General features: G+C 40.7%; 1 protein-coding gene across 1 annotated transcript in view; it reads right to left on the bottom strand.

Moving 5' to 3' along the window:
* PARN (poly(A)-specific ribonuclease) overlaps positions 1–19,225 on the bottom strand; it is a 250,366-nt gene that overhangs the window by 155,723 nt on the left and 75,418 nt on the right. Inside the window, exon 21 of the mRNA XM_053694700.1 lies at positions 11,581–11,655. Coding sequence (XP_053550675.1) covers positions 11,581–11,655 — 75 coding nt within the window. The remainder of the gene's footprint in view (positions 1–11,580; positions 11,656–19,225) is intronic.

Consider the following 19,225-nt stretch of genomic DNA (forward strand, 5'->3'; position numbering starts at 1 on the left):
TTCTGAAACTCAGAGCAGAAGAGATAGCAATAAGAAACAAAACCTTCCGAAATAGCAACTTAATATCTATAGAATGCATTGGCTCAAACAGAGCCTGCTGCAAAACTTTAAGATTAAGGCTCCAAGGAGGAGCAACCGACTCTCAAACAGGCCTGAGAAAAAGATTGAACATCTGGCACATCTGCCAGATGCTTGTGTAACAAAATAGATGCAGAAATCTGACCTTTCAGAGAACCAATTAAAACCTTTCTCCAGACCTTCCTGGAGAAAAAAAAAAAAATTCTAGAAATCCAGACCCTACTCCAAGAGTAGCCCTAAGATTCACACCAATAAAGGTATTTACGCCATACCTTATGGTAAATTTTTCGAATAATATGCTTGCGAGCCTGGATCATGGTCTCAATGACCAACTCAGAAAATCCATGCTTAGACAGAACTAAGCAGTCCACTTCAGAGAAACAAGATTTTGATGGAGGAATGGACCCCGAGTCCTTCCTCAGAAGAATACTCCAAGGCAGCCGAGATGACATCTTCACTAGGTCTGCATACCAGATTCTGCGAGGCCATGCAGGAGCTATTAGAATTACTGATGCTCTCTTGTTTGATACGAGCAATAACTCGTGGAAGGAGAGCAAACTGAGGAAAAAGGTATGCTAGACCGAAACCCCAAGGAACCGCCAGAGCATCTATTAGAGCAGCCTGAGGATCTCTTGACCTTGAACCGTACCTTGAAAGCTTTGCGTTCTGCCGAGACGCCATCTGATCCAACTTCAGCACACCCCATTTGAGGGTTAACCTAGAGAACATCTCCGGATGGAGAGCCCACACCCCGGGATGAAATGTCTGCTGAAGAAATCCGCTTCCCAGTTGTCCACTCCAGGAATGTTAATGGCAGATAAACAATTGTTAGCTTCCACCCACTGAATAATCACCTCCTTCATGGCTAAGGAACTCCAAGTTCCTCCCTGGTGGTTGATTTAAGCCACTGAGGTGATGTTGTCCAACTGAAACTTGATAAACCAGGCTAAAGACAATTGAGGCCAAGCCATCAGAGCATTGTAAAGCGCTCTAAACTCCAAGATGTTTATGGGGAGAGCAGACTCTTCCCGAGTCTATAGTCCTTGAGCCTTTAACGAGTCCCAGACTGCTCACCAACCTAGCAGGCTGGCGTCCATGGTCACAATCACCCAGGAAGGTCCCTGGAAGCATGTGCCCTGAGACAGATGGTCAAGAGCCACCACGGGAGAGAGTGTCGAATGGTCTCTGTTTCATTGTCTGAGCATGCATAATTGCAGAGCTCTCAAATGGAATTGAGCAAACGGAATGTCCATGGAAATGACCATCAAACCAATTAACTCCATATATTGAGCCAATGACTGTCAAACAGAGGCAAGAGGAGAGAAGTTTGGATTTTCTAACCTCTGTCAGAAAATTTTTCATAGATAGGGAATCTATTATGGTCCCTAAGAAAACCACCCTTGCAGCTGGAACAATGGAACTCTTTTCCAGATTCACTTTCCACCCGTGGAAACGTAGAAAAGACAACAAGATCTCTGTATGAGAGTTTGCTTGTTGAAATTATGGTGCCTGAAACAGTGTCATCCAGGTATGGCGCCACTGCAATTCTTAGACCTGATCACTGCCAAGAGAGCCCCCAGAACCTTTGAGAAAATTCTGGGAGCTGTGGCAAGTCTAAATGGAAGAGCTACAAACTGAAAGTGTTTGTCTAGAAAGGCAAATCTCAGGAATTTGTGATGATCCCTATGGATGGGAACATGAAGATACGCGTCCTTCAGGTCTATGGTTGTCATGAACTGACCCTCTTGGACCAAAGGAAGAATGGAACAAATGGTTTCTATTTTGAAGGACGGTACCCTGAGAAACTTGATTTGAATAGAATCCTAGACCCAACAATTACTCCCAGGGAGGAAAGGTCCTGAACGCAGTTTAAGAATGCCTCTTTTTACCTGGTCTGCAGATAATCTTTAGAGGAGGAAATTTTTAATTCTATTTTGAAACCCTGAGATACTATGTCTACAGCCCAAGGATCTGGGACATCTCGTCTCCAAGCTTGACCAAACAGGGAACGTCTGCCCCCCACTTGATCCAATCCGGGACCAGGGGCCAACCCTTAATGCTGACTTAGACTCAGCTGAGGGTTTCTTTGATTGCTTCCCCTTATTCCAAGACTGACTGGGCTTCCAAGAAGACTTGGACTGCTCCTGCTTGGAAGAGGGAGAGAAAGACTTGATCTTTAAGTTACAAAAAAAGAAATTACTTTGATATCCTTTGAGTCTGTTCTTGTCTTGTGGTAGAAAGACCCTTTTCCACCCGTAATATCAGAAATTATTTCTGCCAGACCAGGTCCGAACAAGGTCTTACCCTTATAAGGAAGCACCAGAAGATTGGAGGCAACATCAGCTGACCAAGATTTTAGCACAATGCCCTACGGGCTAGGACAAAGAAGACAGACATCTTGGCTCCCAGTCTAATAACTTGCATGTTAGCATCCGAAATAAAGGAGTTGGCAAGTTTGAGAGCCTTAATCCTATCTTGTATCACCTCCAACAGAATCTACTAAAATTGATTGACAAGGCGTCGCACCAATAAGATGCCGCACTTGCTACTGGGGCAATACAAACTACAGGTTGCCATTGAAGACCTTGATGAACATACATCTTCAAATAAGCTTCCAGATTTTTGTCCATGGGATTCTTAAAGGAGCAGCTATCTTCTATAGAGATAGTAGTTCTTAGGCAGAGTAGAAATAGCCCCTTCTACTTTAGGCACCGTGCGCCAAGAATCTTTAAGTCAGAAACAGGAAACCTCTTTTTAAATAAAGGAGACGGGGAGAAAGGAATCCCTGGCTTCTCCCATTCCTGTGAAATCTCTGTTATACGGTCTGGGACAGGAAAAACTTCATAGTATTTATTAAGTTTACTAGACTTCTTAGGGTTGACAACAACAAAAGTATCGGAGTGTTCCAAAGTAGCCAATACCTCCTTTAAAAGTATACGAAGGTGTTCAAGCTTAAATCTTAAGTTTACTTCTTAAGTATCAGATGAAGGAATAATACTGTCCGAATCTGAGATTTCAACCTCAGAGGCTACCAACGTATCCTCAGACTTATGAGGGAGGGCAACCTGCGTAGCAGTAGGTCGAACAGAACACTTACTTTCTGAATGTCTAATTTTTTTTTTTTGCGTTTTCCCAGCATAGGAAAAGCAGATAATGCCGCAGATACTGCAGAAGATACCTGTGCAGCAAAATATATAGGCAAATAAACTTCTCCAGGAGGCTGAGAGGAACTGCAGGGCACTGTATGCGACACCATAGAGGCTTAGGATGTTTGAAGAGAAAGCTGTGGCATTGCCTGATCATCATTCTGAGAGACATTGGGCTCAGAGGGTAACAATTTCTTTAAATTGAAGTGTTCTTATACACTATTTGGCTGCCAGAAGTCTCTAAAACAATCATATAGTAGACACTGAAGAGACTGAAATTCAAATGCTCAAGCAGTCTGTCAGTTAACCTGTTATAGCTAAGCAAGCAAAAAAAAAAAAAACTGCCAGTTTATACATAAATCCCTGTATAAAAACATAAGCCACACACATACTGAGTATTTCAACAAAATTAGCCCAAAGAGGAAAAACGTCCCAATAAAAGGGAAAATTAACCCCTAGTCTCAACATACATGCCTGCCCACTGCCAAAGAAAATCCTGTATAAAGGATTTAAAAAAATGTCCCCATCTACTGCATATGACATTCTTCTGAAGTGCAAGTCTCCAAGACCTAGAAGACAAAAGCACTTACCTGCAGTCTACAAGGCGTTAAAGGACACATACTCCTTACAGAGACCTGACGAAAAAGAAAGAACAGAGTATCCAACTCTGGCTTTCTGTACGATGGGCAGCAATGTGTTAGAAAGTTGTGAGGTAGTCCTTGCTTTGTTTCCTAACTGTTTAAAAAGCCACCACTACTCTACTGAAGAGATTGACATGGACTCTGCAAGCAAGGATTTGGGTTTAGCTGAGAAAAGTCATTGAAACAGGAAATCATTTCTTCAGACACCAAACTTCACCTCCTCCATTAACAGAGGCAAAGAGAATGACTGGGGATTATGGGTAGGGGAGTGACACTTAACAGTTTTGCTATGGTACTCTTTGCCTCCTCCTGCTGGCCAGGAGTGATAATCCCACTAGTAATTTGAATGACGTTGTGGACTCTCCATATCTTAGGAAAGAAATTATGTTTTAAAAAAGGTTTAGACTTAGCTACTCTGTTGCTATAGAACACCTTGAAATGGCAAGGTGTTTAGTAATAGGTTTTATGAAATTTGTCTTTAAAGGGACAGATTTATAAAAACCAAATATTTTACACAAAGAATATATCGATCTGGATGAATTCACCATCAGTGTTTAAGCTATTAATCAATGAAATGTCTCTTAGAAGTGACTTAAAGGGATAGTCTAGTCAAAATAAAACTCAGATAGAAAATTGCTTGCAATTGCTCTAATTTACTCCTATTACCAAATTCTTAGTTCTCTTGGTAACTTTAATTGAAAAAGCTGGAATGTAAGCTTAGAAGCCAGCCCATTTTTGCTCCAGTACCTGGGTAGTGGCTAAATGTAGCCACTAATCAGCAAGCGCTACTCAGGGTGCTGAACAAAAAAATGGGCCGCCTCCTAAGCTTACATACCTGCTTATGCAAATAAAAATACCAAAAGAACGAAGAAAAATTAGGAGTAAATTAGAAAGTTGCATGCTCTATCTGAACCATGAATGCTTCATTTTAACTAGACTATCCCTTAAAATCTACATGGTTCGTTAGTAATATTGGGTCTCGGCGTAAATACACACCATGTAGAATTACAAGAAAATGTTTCACTTAAGTTAAAATCTAACACTCCACTTCTAAACCTCCCTGCAACTTTGTAACATGTATATACATAACACCCGGCCGTGCTATACGACAGCTGATCCAGCTGCATCCGATTTGCTCCAAAACCACAAGAAAATATTGGCTTTTTCTTCTCGTGTAAGCAACACTGTTATATAAGCATTTAATAAAGTTGTTTTCATTGGCTAAAAAATGTCTTAAGCAAATATTTTTCAATCACTTGGCTTATTTTGATATCATTTAGGGTGGCTGTCATACAAGAAATGGTGGAGGTGTTTAACCTTCGTCTGTGCTGTAAAGAATCAGCTTTGTAAAGGGGGGGGGGGGGGGATGTTCCTTGCTGACTAGACATTTCATAGCCCCTCCTAAACCAAAGGCACCTGTGATATTTGCATAACTTAAAGAGATATAAAACAGTGCTTCATGGATTTTTTTTTATTTTGTTTAAATGGATTTGCTTCCTCTAAATAAGGTAAGTCAAGTTTAGCGTTTGAAAACCAATAGCAGAAAGCAAGGGGTTAATGCATTCAAATATTGTCAAACTAACCCAGTATATTTGTTTATTGCACAAAAATCTTGTATGTTTTAAGTACAATATCTTTAAAAAAAAAAAAGGCAGAATAGTCCAAATTTGCTTCATTCTTTGGATATCCTTTGCTGAAAAGCATACCGAAGTAGGCTCATGCACAGCAATGCACTACTGGGATCTTACTGGTGATTGGTGGTTACACATCACTTGTCATTGGCTAATCAGAAGTGTCTGCTAGCTCCCAGCAGTGCATTGCTGACTTTGCAGGCATTACGGATTTTATTTCATTGCTTTCATAAGCCTGTGTAACAATAGGGCATTTTCTTTTTGAAATTTTATACTCTTTAAACTCAGATATCCCAGACAGACATTTAATGCTGAATGACGCATATTATACTGAAAGGATATTCTCATACAGGTATAAATTTAGTGCCTTTTAACATAAGTCAAAATCCACCAAAACTACGCCTTAATCATCTCAAGGTTCGTGCAGCTGTAAGTTCACTATGACCTCACATCAGAAACGTTTAAGAACCCAACTATAAGCTAAAGAAACGTCATTTTTACTAAATTCCATAATGTCTGATCTGTATTACTTGCAAGTAGAGTGATTATTAGCTGAGCTTTCCTCAGAAGATGTCTTTCATACTTTGTGAATTTACTTCACACATGTTTGATGTATCTAGATTTTTATTTGCATTTCTGTTCTGGTCACCAGGGGCCACCAATGCAGAATACAATGAACATTTTTTTGAAAGACGATCACTTTAGTGGACTAAAGAGGGCCTTTTTAAATTCCTTCAAACCAGAAGCAATAAATTTCTTATAAATATATAAAATGCTTCTGCAAGATATATTAATACAGGGCAAGCTTTGTCCTGGCTGCACAGAGATTTCTTTTAAGGGTCTTAGAATCTCCTGATTTATTGCTCATCTTATGTGGATAGATTTCTACTTAAAAATGTACATTCTGCTGTGAACTCAGAAAATATGTGCAGAGTTAAAGTCAGTGCGCAAAATGTTCATGTGTACAAACTATGCAAATGCTAAATTATAGATCTATTGAATATTATGCTTTAGAATTATGGAATGTGATCTATAAGTATGTGCATACACAGAATTGTGTAAATAAAAATATATATCATTTTAATGTTCAGATTGGTGGAAGGAAAGATTCTGTAAAACATATATATTTTACAGAATCTTTTTATAATTTTATATTATAGGTGTAGAGTACAAGTTTTTTAATTGAGATTGCTAGAAGAGAACTACTCAGAATGTTTGCAAGACAGTAACACACATTTGGGGAAATGACAGCCTATTGGAATCAATCTACTGCAGGGGTGCCCAATAGGTAGATCAGGATCTACCAGTAGATCCCGAAGGCACTGCTGGTAGATAACTGCCAATGTGATCAAAATGGTCAAGTTATGCGATCTCAACACTGGGTAGGGATACCGCTTTATCTACCACAGGGTGTGAAGGGGCAGGTCATTAAACAGTCTGAAACCAATGTCCCTCAAGATCCAATCCTGTAGCACTTTTCGTGTCAGACTATCAACCAATGTAGATTTTTGAAAGACTATACAATTGGCCTATCAAAAGCATTGTTGAGTGAGTACCCTCCCAATAGATATGGCAGTATAGTATAGTTAGGAGGGCAAATGAAAGTTTTGACCCGGTAAGAAATGGTCTGCGTGGCACGCTATTGAAATTTGTGTAAGCCTCACTGGGTCATATCAGGCCAAGCCTGCAGCACAAAGTAAAGGGGGTCAGTGGCAGTAATTTGAATGCAGCGTTTTGTAACATGGCACAAGGGGTTGCTCCTGTTAACCTGAATTAACTCGGTGCTACTTTTGACATCAGGATTAATCTAGGACTGCAACAACTAATCGGTAAGTTTGATTATAAAAATAGTTGTCAACAAATCTCGTCAATTAGGTGGTCAGCGATTAGCTGGTCAGTTGTACAGCACCAGCTGCTTTAATCTGATAATCTACTGCAACTAAGATTGTGCAAATAAAAATTGAATTTATTTTTTTAATCTTTTTTTCTATTCGATTAATCGGACAATAATCATCCGATTAATCGGATAGAAAAAAAAATAAATACAAATGTTTGCACAATACCATGTGCAGGAGTTCATCGGATTCAAGCAGCTGGTGCTGTGCAATTAACCAACTAATCGCTGACCACCTAATAATGAGATTCTTTGACAACTATTTTTGTGATCAATCTTACCGATTAGTTGTTGCAGCCCTAGATTAATTAATCTGTTGCATCTTTATGCTTTTGCACATCCATGTGTTGCTAAATCATGCAATCTTAAAGGGATATTAAACTTTTTTCATGATTCAGATAGAGAACATGCAATTTTAAACTACTTTTTATTTTACTCCTATTAATTTGTCTTCATTCTCTTGGTATCTATTTGAGAAAGCAGAAATTTAACTTAGGAGCCAGCCCAATTTTAGTGGCTAGATCTCGTTGAGCTAGTCATTTGAAAAGTAGATCCCAACAAAAAAAAAGTGTGGGCACCCCTGATCTACTGTATATGCTTCTAAACTAAACTGTCCCAATCCTGCACAGATCCAGAAATATATACATCAGACAATTTGCAGGTGACCTAGGCAAATAAAGTACTGTAATTCAAAAATATTTGTGATATGCATAAGGCTATGCAGAGGGCTCATTAAGCTTACATTAGGGCCACAGCAGACAAGGCCCATCCTGTCCTGCAGACATACGCACTGTGTGTTTGTTGGACAAAAAGGTAAGGGGTTATATGGGAGTCCACAGAATCACTGAAGAGCATTAGGTAGGAGACTCCCAATTCAAAGACTTTGTGACCAATCATAAGACAAAATGTGTTGTACAAACAACTCTATTCTGTGGGTTTGTACTCTAGTAAAGATTTATTCCTTCGGGTTTTTATGGATTTTAATAAATCACAAGATGTGTGTAGACTGGTTTTACCTTTAAGACATATCCCTGTGGTTCACTAGAGCTAGCACTCAAAAAGCCAATAACATTTTTGTTGCATGACTTGGATGTAAACTATATGGGAAAGCTGTGCTCCAGCAAATAAAGACAAGTGATAGAGGTCACCGTTTTATGGAAGCCAGCAACAGACAATACATCGATCACGAGACGTGCCTAATAAAGTCAGTAAAATCACATTACAAAGGGACCCTGTTTATTTTAGGATTCTCCACCAAGGCTAGCAGAAGCCAACGGTGAATCTGACCTACATAATATTAGATAGACTATTACATCATTGACTGTCATACAATTGTTACAGGGCACATTATTTATAATGCTATATCATTTAGCTATTAGTAAATTTATCAATAAAGGCAGTTATACCAAATGAAAGAAAATGCTTTACTGAATTTATGAATAAAATCATTCGTTTCAATTAATGCTTTATTAGGATATACATTAATAAAATACAAATAAGGTAAAAATGATTTGCTACTGTAAAGGGAACTTCTTGTATTCACATGCAATGTTATAAAGTAGTTTTTATCTTATGATGCCAATATGCACCTTGTGTTTTAGCTCAAATTTATAAGATTGTTATTTGCAGACTTCTCATAATGATATCAATAACTTGCCTAAAGGGGTATAAATCAGTGATTTTTAACCTTTTTTTTGCCGTGGCACACTTTTTTACATTAAAAAATCCTGTGGCACACCACCATCCCAAAATTTAAAAAAAATCACACATTGTAGCCTAATACAGCATATATATATATACATATACACACAAACACACACATACTGTATGTATTGTGCTGTTATGCCATGCCTCCTACAAACTACCCCTGCACTGGGAGTAAAAAACAAGCAAAGTTTAAAAAATGTCACACTGTTGTCAGTCTGCCGTGGCACACCTGAGGATCTCTCACGGCACACTGGTTGAAAAACACTGGTATAAATAACTATTTCCTGACCTAATATATCTGAACCACAATGCCGTCACGATTGTCTGGTATATTTATACACAAGTATGACTAAACTATGGTAACTCTGCAACACCGGGTTCATAATTTTTAAAATTCATTGTATTTAAGCAAAATACATTTTTATTTTTTAAATAAAACTATATTTGAATAAAAGTCATATTTTTATATTCCGCACGCCTTTTTTTCTATATATAATTTTACTCAAAATCCTTCATAATGTAGATCATTTCTACTTATTTATTAGAGGTAGGTTCCAGACATGTAGATTTCAGAGTAAGGAGTTGTAAGGGGAAAATAGGTATAAACTGTTAACACAATACGTTTGGCTGTTTTATTTTTTTCATATCACATTTTCTTTGTACCAGTTTGTAAACAGAGGCTTCTGACAAGATAATGTAAAGGTGGAACTAGATCATGGTGAAAATAAAAACCACAGGTGGTGTAAAAAGAAAGAGTTTAAACAATGTCTCTCACTGTTTATTGAAAAGCATACCTAGGTATGCTCAGGGGCAGCAGTGCAGTAATGGGAGCTAGCCTCTGATAGGTGAGCCTATCACAAGGCTTGTATGTGCAGTCACCAGATGTGTTCAGCTACCTCCCAGTGGTGCATTGCTGCTGCTTTAGCAAAGGCTAGCAATAGAATGAAGCACGTGTGATAATATAAGTACATTTTAAAGTGGTTTGAAATTGTATGCGCTAATTATTAAAAAGTAAAATCGGTTCTACGCCCCTTTAAGTAACTCACAAGGGCATCTGACAACTGCTTGTTGTGTCTATTTAATATTTCTAATGAGCCTATGATTTGGCAAATGGAACAAATAGTTTCTGTAACCTACATCTGCTTTATTAGCTTTAACAGGAATGACTATCACAAGAGCAGAGACTCATGTAAAAAGCAATCACATGCTGCAGTCACATGAAATAAACATCTGTTACACGACAATCTAATGAAAACACCAAAAGTCAAGAATACTTGATACGAAGCACACTATCTCTAATAATGCAACCAAAACAGATAGGGCATGTCATTTTAGCAAAGGTGATAAAAGTAATTTGGAAAGTTGCTTTTGTTCTATTCTTTGTTGAAAGCTAAACCTAGGTAGGCTCACATGCTAAATTATAAGCCCTTGAAGGCAGCTTCCTCTGTATTTTGACAGTTTCACAGCTAGATAGCGTTAATGTGTGCCATATAGATAACATTGTGCTCACTACAGTTGAGTTATTTATGAGTCAGCACTGATTGGCTAAAATGCAAGTCAGTCAAAAGTTCTGAGATGGGGGCAGTCTGCAGAGGCTTAGATACAAGGTCATCAGAGGTAAAAAGTATATTAATATAACAGTTGGTTATGCAAAACTGGGGCATGGGTAATAAAGGGATTATCTATCTTTAAAAAAAAAAGTAGACTGTCCCTTTAAGGAAGTTTGGAATGTTCAGGTCATACAGTTCTCATGGATGTAAAACCATTACAGCAAATGCATCAACACTTTGGTATAAAGATCTCTCCTGTAAGGGCTGCAAACCATTCACCTTTCATGGTTGGACTACTTGGTTGTAGTGTGGCAGAGCTCATTGATACATTAACCCTTAAAGTGCTTTAGTTATAGCTAGTGCACACTCAATGGGGCAATGTCTTAGGGACAGCAAGTGAGATCTTCATCACTTGAGACAATAGGTGTAGTTAGGGTTACCACCTCAGCCATGTTTTCCTGGACACTTATGAGTTACACATGCTGCAGGGTGTGCAGAGGGGAACATGTATTGTGCTTCTGGACAGCACACAAATAGTGACCCTGCACACCCTGCAGCATGTGTAACTCATAGCTGAAGTGGCAACCCTAGTGTAGTTCATGTGCCAGACAGGGGTCTGCAGTAATCTACCTACATTTGCCGTTCATCTCTATGGTGCATATCTCCTCTACTATAGGGTGCCAGGCAGGTTGTACTGCTGCCCTCTTGAGGCTGAGCAAACTTGACATCAGCAACTGTAAAGCGGTTGTTAGGCAGTGACACTAAGGGCATATGAGCAGCATGTTTCGGCACATGGGTTTAGAACCAGTAGCTTATAAACTAGCAAAACTGCATTTCTGCACTAACACAATACATATAGAATAAAGCAGCGACTAAAGGTCTTTCCCATTACAGTCATACTATAGAAAGCACAACTTAGTAAACATCGCTCACCTATTTGCACCTGCTCTGGCTGACTAAGTGATACGAACGCCGATATGTCATCTATCCACGATACCTGAATATTACCTAAAAGAGAGAGAGAACAAAACATGTAATGACAGAATTAAAATTTGCATCATGTACTGTATCCTTGTCTCAGTTCCAATATCCTTTGTTGATAAAAATACCTAGGTAGGCTCAGGATCAGCTAGGCACTACCAGGAGCTAGCTGATTGGTGGCTACACAAATGCCTCGTCATTGGCACATCAGATGTATTCAGCTAGTTCCCAGTTGTACATTGCCAATATGAAGCAGAATTAACCTTGCAAGGATCAAAAACTGTTAAAGAAAATACTGTAATGTGCTATAGCATTTATTATTGAAATGTAGATTGCATATAAGTGTCAACAAACCAGTTTAATATAAAAACAATGTGAAAAAAAGTAAACATTGTTAGTTTAAAAAGAACAAAAATGCTTTACTTTTTTTTTCTTTAAAAGCAGTTTAAAAAACAGAATTTATGTTTACCTGATAAATTTCTTTCTCCAACGGTGTGTCCGGTCCACGGCGTCATCCTTACTTGTGGGATATTCTCTTCCCCAACAGGAAATGGCAAAGAGCCCAGCAAAGCTGGTCACATGATCCCTCCTAGGCTCCGCCTACCCCAGTCATTCGACCGACGTTAAGGAGGAATAATAGCATAGGAGAAACCATATGGTACCGTGGTGACTGTAGTTAAAGAAAATAAATTATCAGACCTGATTAAAAAACCAGGGCGGGCCGTGGACCGGACACACCGTTGGAGAAAGAAATTTATCAGGTAAACATAAATTCTGTTTTCTCCAACATAGGTGTGTCCGGTCCACGGCGTCATCCTTACTTGTGGGAACCAATACCAAAGCTTTAGGACACGGATGAAGGGAGGGAGCAAATCAGGTCACCTAAATGGAAGGCACCACGGCTTGCAAAACCTTTCTCCCAAAAATAGCCTCAGAAGAAGCAAAAGTATCAAACTTGTAAAATTTGGTAAAAGTGTGCATTGAAGACCAAGTCGCTGCCTTACATATCTGATCAACAGAAGCCTCGTTCTTGAAGGCCCATGTGGAAGCCACAGCCCTAGTGGAATGAGCCGTGATTCTTTCGGGAGGCTGCCGTCCGGCAGTCTCGTAAGCCAATCTGATGATGCTTTTAATCCAAAAAGAGAGAGAGGTAGAAGTTGCTTTTTGACCTCTCCTTTTACCTGAATAAACAACAAACAGGGAAGATGTTTGTCTAAAATCCTTTGTAGCATCTAAATAGAATTTTAGAGCGCGAACAACATCCAAATTGTGCAACAAGCGTTCCTTCTTTGAAACTGGTTTCGGACACAGAGAAGGTACGATAATCTCCTGGTTAATGTTTTTGTTAGAAACAACTTTTGGAAGAAAACCAGGTTTAGTACGTAAAACCACCTTATCTGCATGGAACACCAGATAAGGAGGAGAACACTGCAGAGCAGATAATTCTGAAACTCTTCTAGCAGAAGAAATTGCAACTAAAAACAAAACTTTCCAAGATAATAACTTAATATCAACGGAATGTAAGGGTTCAAACGGAACCCCCTGAAGAACTGAAAGAACTAAATTGAGACTCCAAGGAGGAGTCAAAGGTTTGTAAACAGGCTTGATTCTAACCAGAGCCTGAACAAAGGCTTGAACATCTGGCACAGCTGCCAGTTTTTTGTGAAGTAACACCGACAAGGCAGAAATCTGTCCCTTCAGGGAACTTGCCGATAATCCTTTTTCCAATCCTTCTTGAAGGAAGGATAGAATCCTAGGAATCTTAACCTTGTCCCAAGGGAATCCTTTAGATTCACACCAACAGATATATTTTTTCCAAATTTTATGGTAAATCTTTCTAGTTACAGGCTTTCTGGCCTGAACAAGAGTATCGATAACAGAATCTGAGAAACCTCGCTTCGATAAAATCAAGCGTTCAATCTCCAAGCAGTCAGCTGGAGTGAAACCAGATTCGGATGTTCGAACGGACCCTGAACAAGAAGGTCTCGTCTCAAAGGTAGCTTCCAAGGTGGAGCCGATGACATATTCACCAGATCTGCATACCAAGTCCTGCGTGGCCACGCAGGAGCTATCAAGATCACCGACGCCCTCTCCTGATTGATCCTGGCTACCAGCCTGGGGATGAGAGGAAACGGCGGGAACACATAAGCTAGTTTGAAGGTCCAAGGTGCTACTAGTGCATCCACTAGAGCCGCCTTGGGATCCCTGGATCTGGACCCGTAGCAAGGAACTTTGAAGTTCTGACGAGAGGCCATCAGATCCATGTCTGGAATGCCCCAAAGTTGAGTGACTTGGGCAAAGATTTCCGGATGGAGTTCCCACTCCCCCGGATGCAATGTCTGACGACTCAGAAAATCCGCTTCCCAATTTTCCACTCCCGGGATGTGGATAGCAGACAGGTGGCAGGAGTGAGACTCCGCCCATAGAATGATCTTGGTCACTTCTTCCATCGCTAGGGAACTCCTTGTTCCCCCCTGATGGTTGATATACGCAACAGTCGTCATGTTGTCTGATTGAAACCGTATGAACTTGGTCCTCGCTAGCTGAGGCCAAGCCTTGAGAGCATTGAATATCGCTCTCAGTTCCAGAATATTTATCGGTAGAAGAGATTCTTCCCGAGACCAAAGACCCTGAGCTTTCAGGGATCCCCAGACCGCGCCCCAGCCCATCAGACTGGCGTCGGTCGTGACAATGACCCACTCTGGTCTGTGGAATGTCATCCCTCGTGACAGGTTGTCCAGGGACAGCCACCAACGGAGTGAGTCTCTGGTCCTCTGATTTACTTGTATCTTTGGAGACAAGTCTGTATAGTCCCCATTCCACTGACTGAGCATGCACAGTTGTAACGGTCTTAGATGAATGCGCGCAAAAGGAACTATGTCCATTGCCGCTACCATCAACCCGATCACTTCCATGCACTGAGCTACGGAAGGAAGAGGAACGGAATGAAGTATTCGACAAGAGTCCAGGAGCTTTGTCTTTCTGGCCTCTGTTAGAAAAATCCTCATTTCTGAGGAGTCTATAATTGTTCCCAAGAAGGGAACCCTTGTTGACGGGGATAGAGAACTCTTTTCCACGTTCACTTTCCAGCCGTGCGATCTGAGAAAGGCCAGGACGATGTCCGTGTGAGCCTTTGCTCGAGGGAGGGACGACGCTTGAATTAGAATGTCGTCCAGGTAAGGTACTACTGCAATGCCCCTTGGTCTTAGCACAGCTAGAAGGGACCCTAGTACCTTTGTGAAAATCCTTGGAGCAGTGGCTAATCCGAAAGGAAGCGCCACGAACTGGTAATGTTTGTCCAGGAATGCAAACCTTAGGAACCGATGATGTTCCTTGTGGATAGGAATATGTAGATACGCATCCTTTAAATCCACCGTGGTCATGAATTGACCTTCCTGGATGGAAGGAAGGATAGTTCGAATGGTTTCCATCTTGAAAGATGGGACCTTGAGAAATTTGTTTAAGATCTTGAGATCTAGGATTGGTCTGAATGTTCCCTCTTTTTTGGGAACTATGAACAGATTGGAGTAGAACCCCATCCCTTGTTCTCTCAATGGAACAGGATGAATCACTCCCATTTTTAACAGGTCTTCTACGCAAAGTAAGAACGCCTGTCTTTTTATGTGGTCTGAAGACAACTGAGACCTGTGGAACCTTCCCCTTGGGGGAAGTCCCTTGAATTCCAGAAGATAACCCTGGGAGACTATTTCTAGCGCCCAAGGATCCAGAACATCTCTTGCCCAAGCCTGAGCGAAGAGAGAGAGTCTGCCCCCCACCAGATCCGGTCCCGGATCGGGGGCCGATATTTCATGCTGTCTTGGTAGCAGTGGCAGGTTTCTTTGCCTGCTTTCCCTTGTTCCAGCCTTGCATTGGTCTCCAAGCTGGCTTGGCCTGAGAAGTATTACCCTTCTTGCTTAGAGGACGTAGCACCTTGGGCTGGTCCGTTTTTACGAAATGGACGAAAATTAGGTCTATTTTTTGCCTTGAAAGGCCGATCCTGAGGAAGGGCATGGCCCTTACCCCCAGTGATATCAGAGATAATCTCTTTCAAGTCAGGACCAAACAGCGTTTTCCCCTTGAAAGGAATGTTTAGTAGCTTGTTCTTGGAAGACGCATCAGCCGACCAAGATTTCAACCAAAGCGCTCTGCGCGCCACAATAGCAAACCCAGAATTCTTAGCCGCTAACTTAGCCAATTGCAAAGAGGCGTCAAGAGTGAAAGAATTAGCCAATTTGAGAGCATTGACTCTGTCCATAATCTCCTCATAAGGAGGCGAGTCACTATCGAGCACCTTAATCAGTTCATCAAACCAGAAATATGCGGCTGTAGTGACAGGGACAATGCATGAAATGGGTTGTAGAAGGTAACCCTGCTGAACAAACATCTTTTTAAGCAAACCTTCTAATTTTTTATCCATAGGATCTTTGAAAGCACAACTATCCTCTATGGGAATAGTGGTGCGTTTGTTTAAAGTAGAAACCGCTCCCTCGACCTTGGGGACTGACTGCCATAAGTCCTTTCTGGGGTCGACCATAGGAAACAATTTTTTAAATATGGGGGGAGGGACGAAAGGAATACCGGGCCTTTCCCATTCTTTATTAACAATGTCCGCCACCCGCTTGGGTATAGGAAAAGCTTCTGGGAGCCCCGGCACCTCTAGGAACTTGTCCATTTTACATAGTTTCTCTGGGATGACCAAATTTTCACAATCATCCAGAGTGGATAATACCTCCTTAAGCAAAATGCGGAGATGTTCCAATTTAAATTTAAAAGTAATCACATCAGATTCAGCCTGCTGAGAAATATTCCCTAAATCAGTAATTTCTCCCTCAGACAAAACCTCCCTGGCCCCCTCAGATTGGGTTAGGGGCCCTTCAGAGATATTAATATCAGCGTCGTCATGCTCTTCAGTAACTAAAACAGAGCATCCACGCTTACGCTGAACAGGGTTCATTTTGGCTAAAATGTTTTTGACAGAATTATCCATTACAGCCGTTAATTGTTGCATAGTAAGGAGTATTGGCGCGCTAGATGTACTAGGGGCCTCCTGAGTGGGCAAGACTCGTGTAGACGAAGGAGGGAATGATGCAGTACCATGCTTACTCCCCTCACTTGAGGAATCATCTTGGGCATCATTGTCATTATCACATAAATCACATTTATTTAAATGAATAGGAATTCTGGCTTCCCCACATTCAGAACACAGTCTATCTGGTAGTTCAGACATGTTAAACAGGCATAAACTTGATAAGAAAGTACAAAAAACGTTTTGAAATAAAACCGTTACTGTCACTTTAAATTTTAAACTGAACACACTTTATTACTGCAATTGCGAAAAAACATGAAGGAATTGTTCAAAATTCACCAAACTTTCACCACAGTGTCTTAAAGCCTTGAAAATATTGCACACCAAATTTGGAAGCTTTAACCCTTAAAATAACGGAACCGGAGCCGTTTTAAGCTTTAACCCCTTTACAGTCCCTGGTATCTGCTTTGCTGAGACCCAACCAAACCCAAGGGGAATACGATACCAAATGATGCCTTCAGAAGTCTTTTTTAAGTATCAGAGCTCCTCTCACATGCGACTGCATGCCATGCCTCTCAAAAACAAGTGCGCAACACCGGCGCGAAAATGAGACTCTGCCTATGCTTTGGGAAAGCCCCTAAAGAATAAGGTGTCTAAAACAGTGCCTGCCGATATTATTATATCAAAATACCCAGAATAAATGATTCCTCAAGGCTAAATAAGTGTTAATATCAATCGATTTAGCCCAAAAAATGTCTACAGTCTAAATAAGCCCTTGTGAAGCCCTTATTTACAATCGTAATAAACATGGCTTACCGGATCCCATAGGGAAAATGACAGCTTCCAGCATTACATCGTCTTGTTAGAATGTGTCATACCTCAAGCAGCAAAGACTGCAAACTGTTCCCCCAACTGAAGTTAATGCTCTCAACAGTCCTGTGTGGAACAGCCATGGATTTTAGTTACGGTTGCTAAAATCATTTTCCTCATACAAACAGAATTCTTCATCTCTTTTCTGTTTCTGAGTAAATAGTACGTACCAGCACTATTTGAAAATAACAAACTCTTGATTGAATAATGAAAAACTACAGTTAAACACTAAAAAACTCTAAGCCATCTCCGTGGAGATGTTGCCTGTACAACGGCAAAGTCTTTCTCACGGTGTGTCCGGTCCACGGCGTATCTTACTTGTGGGATATTCTCTTCCCCAACAGGAAATGGCAAAGAGCCCAGCAAAGCTGGTCACATGATCCCTCCTAGGCTCCGCCTACCCCAGTCATTCGACCGACGTTAAGGAGGAATAATAGCATAGGAGAAACCATATGGTACCGTGGTGACTGTAGTTAAAGAAAATAAATTATCAGACCTGATTAAAAAACCAGGGCGGGCCGTGGACCGGACACACCGTTGGAGAAAGAAATTTATCAGGTAAACATAAATTCTGTTTTCTCCAACATAGGTGTGTCCGGTCCACGGCGTCATCCTTACTTGTGGGAACCAATACCAAAGCTTTAGGACACGGATGAAGGGAGGGAGCAAATCAGGTCACCTAAATGGAAGGCACCACGGCTTGCAAAACCTTTCTCCCAAAAATAGCCTCAGAAGAAGCAAAAGTATCAAACTTGTAAAATTTGGTAAAAGTGTGCATTGAAGACCAAGTCGCTGCCCTACATATCTGATCAACAGAAGCCTCGTTCTTGAAGGCCCATGTGGAAGCCACAGCCCTAGTGGAATGAGCCGTGATTCTTTCGGGAGGCTGCCGTCCGGCAGTCTCGTAAGCCAATCTGATGATGCTTTTAATCCAAAAAGAGAGAGAGGTAGAAGTTGCTTTTTGACCTCTCCTTTTACCTGAATAAACAACAAACAGGGAAGATGTTTGTCTAAAATCCTTTGTAGCATCTAAATAGAATTTTAGAGCGCGAACAACATCCAAATTGTGCAACAAGCGTTCCTTCTTTGAAACTGGTTTCGGACACAGAGAAGGTACGATAATCTCCTGGTTAATGTTTTTGTTAGAAACAACTTTTGGAAGAAAACCAGGTTTAGTACGTAAAACCACCTTATCTGCATGGAACACCAGATAAGGAGGAGAACACTGCAGAGCAGATAATTCTGAAACTCTTCTAGCAGAAGAAATTGCAACTAAAAACAAAACTTTCCAAGATAATAACTTAATATCAACGGAATGTAAGGGTTCAAACGGAACCCCCTGAAGAACTGAAAGAACTAAATTGAGACTCCAAGGAGGAGTCAAAGGTTTGTAAACAGGCTTGATTCTAACCAGAGCCTGAACAAAGGCTTGAACATCTGGCACAGCTGCCAGTTTTTTGTGAAGTAACACCGACAAGGCAGAAATCTGTCCCTTCAGGGAACTTGCCGATAATCCTTTTTCCAATCCTTCTTGAAGGAAGGATAGAATCCTAGGAATCTTAACCTTGTCCCAAGGGAATCCTTTAGATTCACACCAACAGATATATTTTTTCCAAATTTTATGGTAAATCTTTCTAGTTACAGGCTTTCTGGCCTGAACAAGAGTATCGATAACAGAATCTGAGAAACCTCGCTTCGATA

This window comes from Bombina bombina, chromosome 11, assembly GCF_027579735.1.
Source record: "Bombina bombina isolate aBomBom1 chromosome 11, aBomBom1.pri, whole genome shotgun sequence".
NCBI classification, from domain to species: domain Eukaryota; kingdom Metazoa; phylum Chordata; class Amphibia; order Anura; family Bombinatoridae; genus Bombina; species Bombina bombina.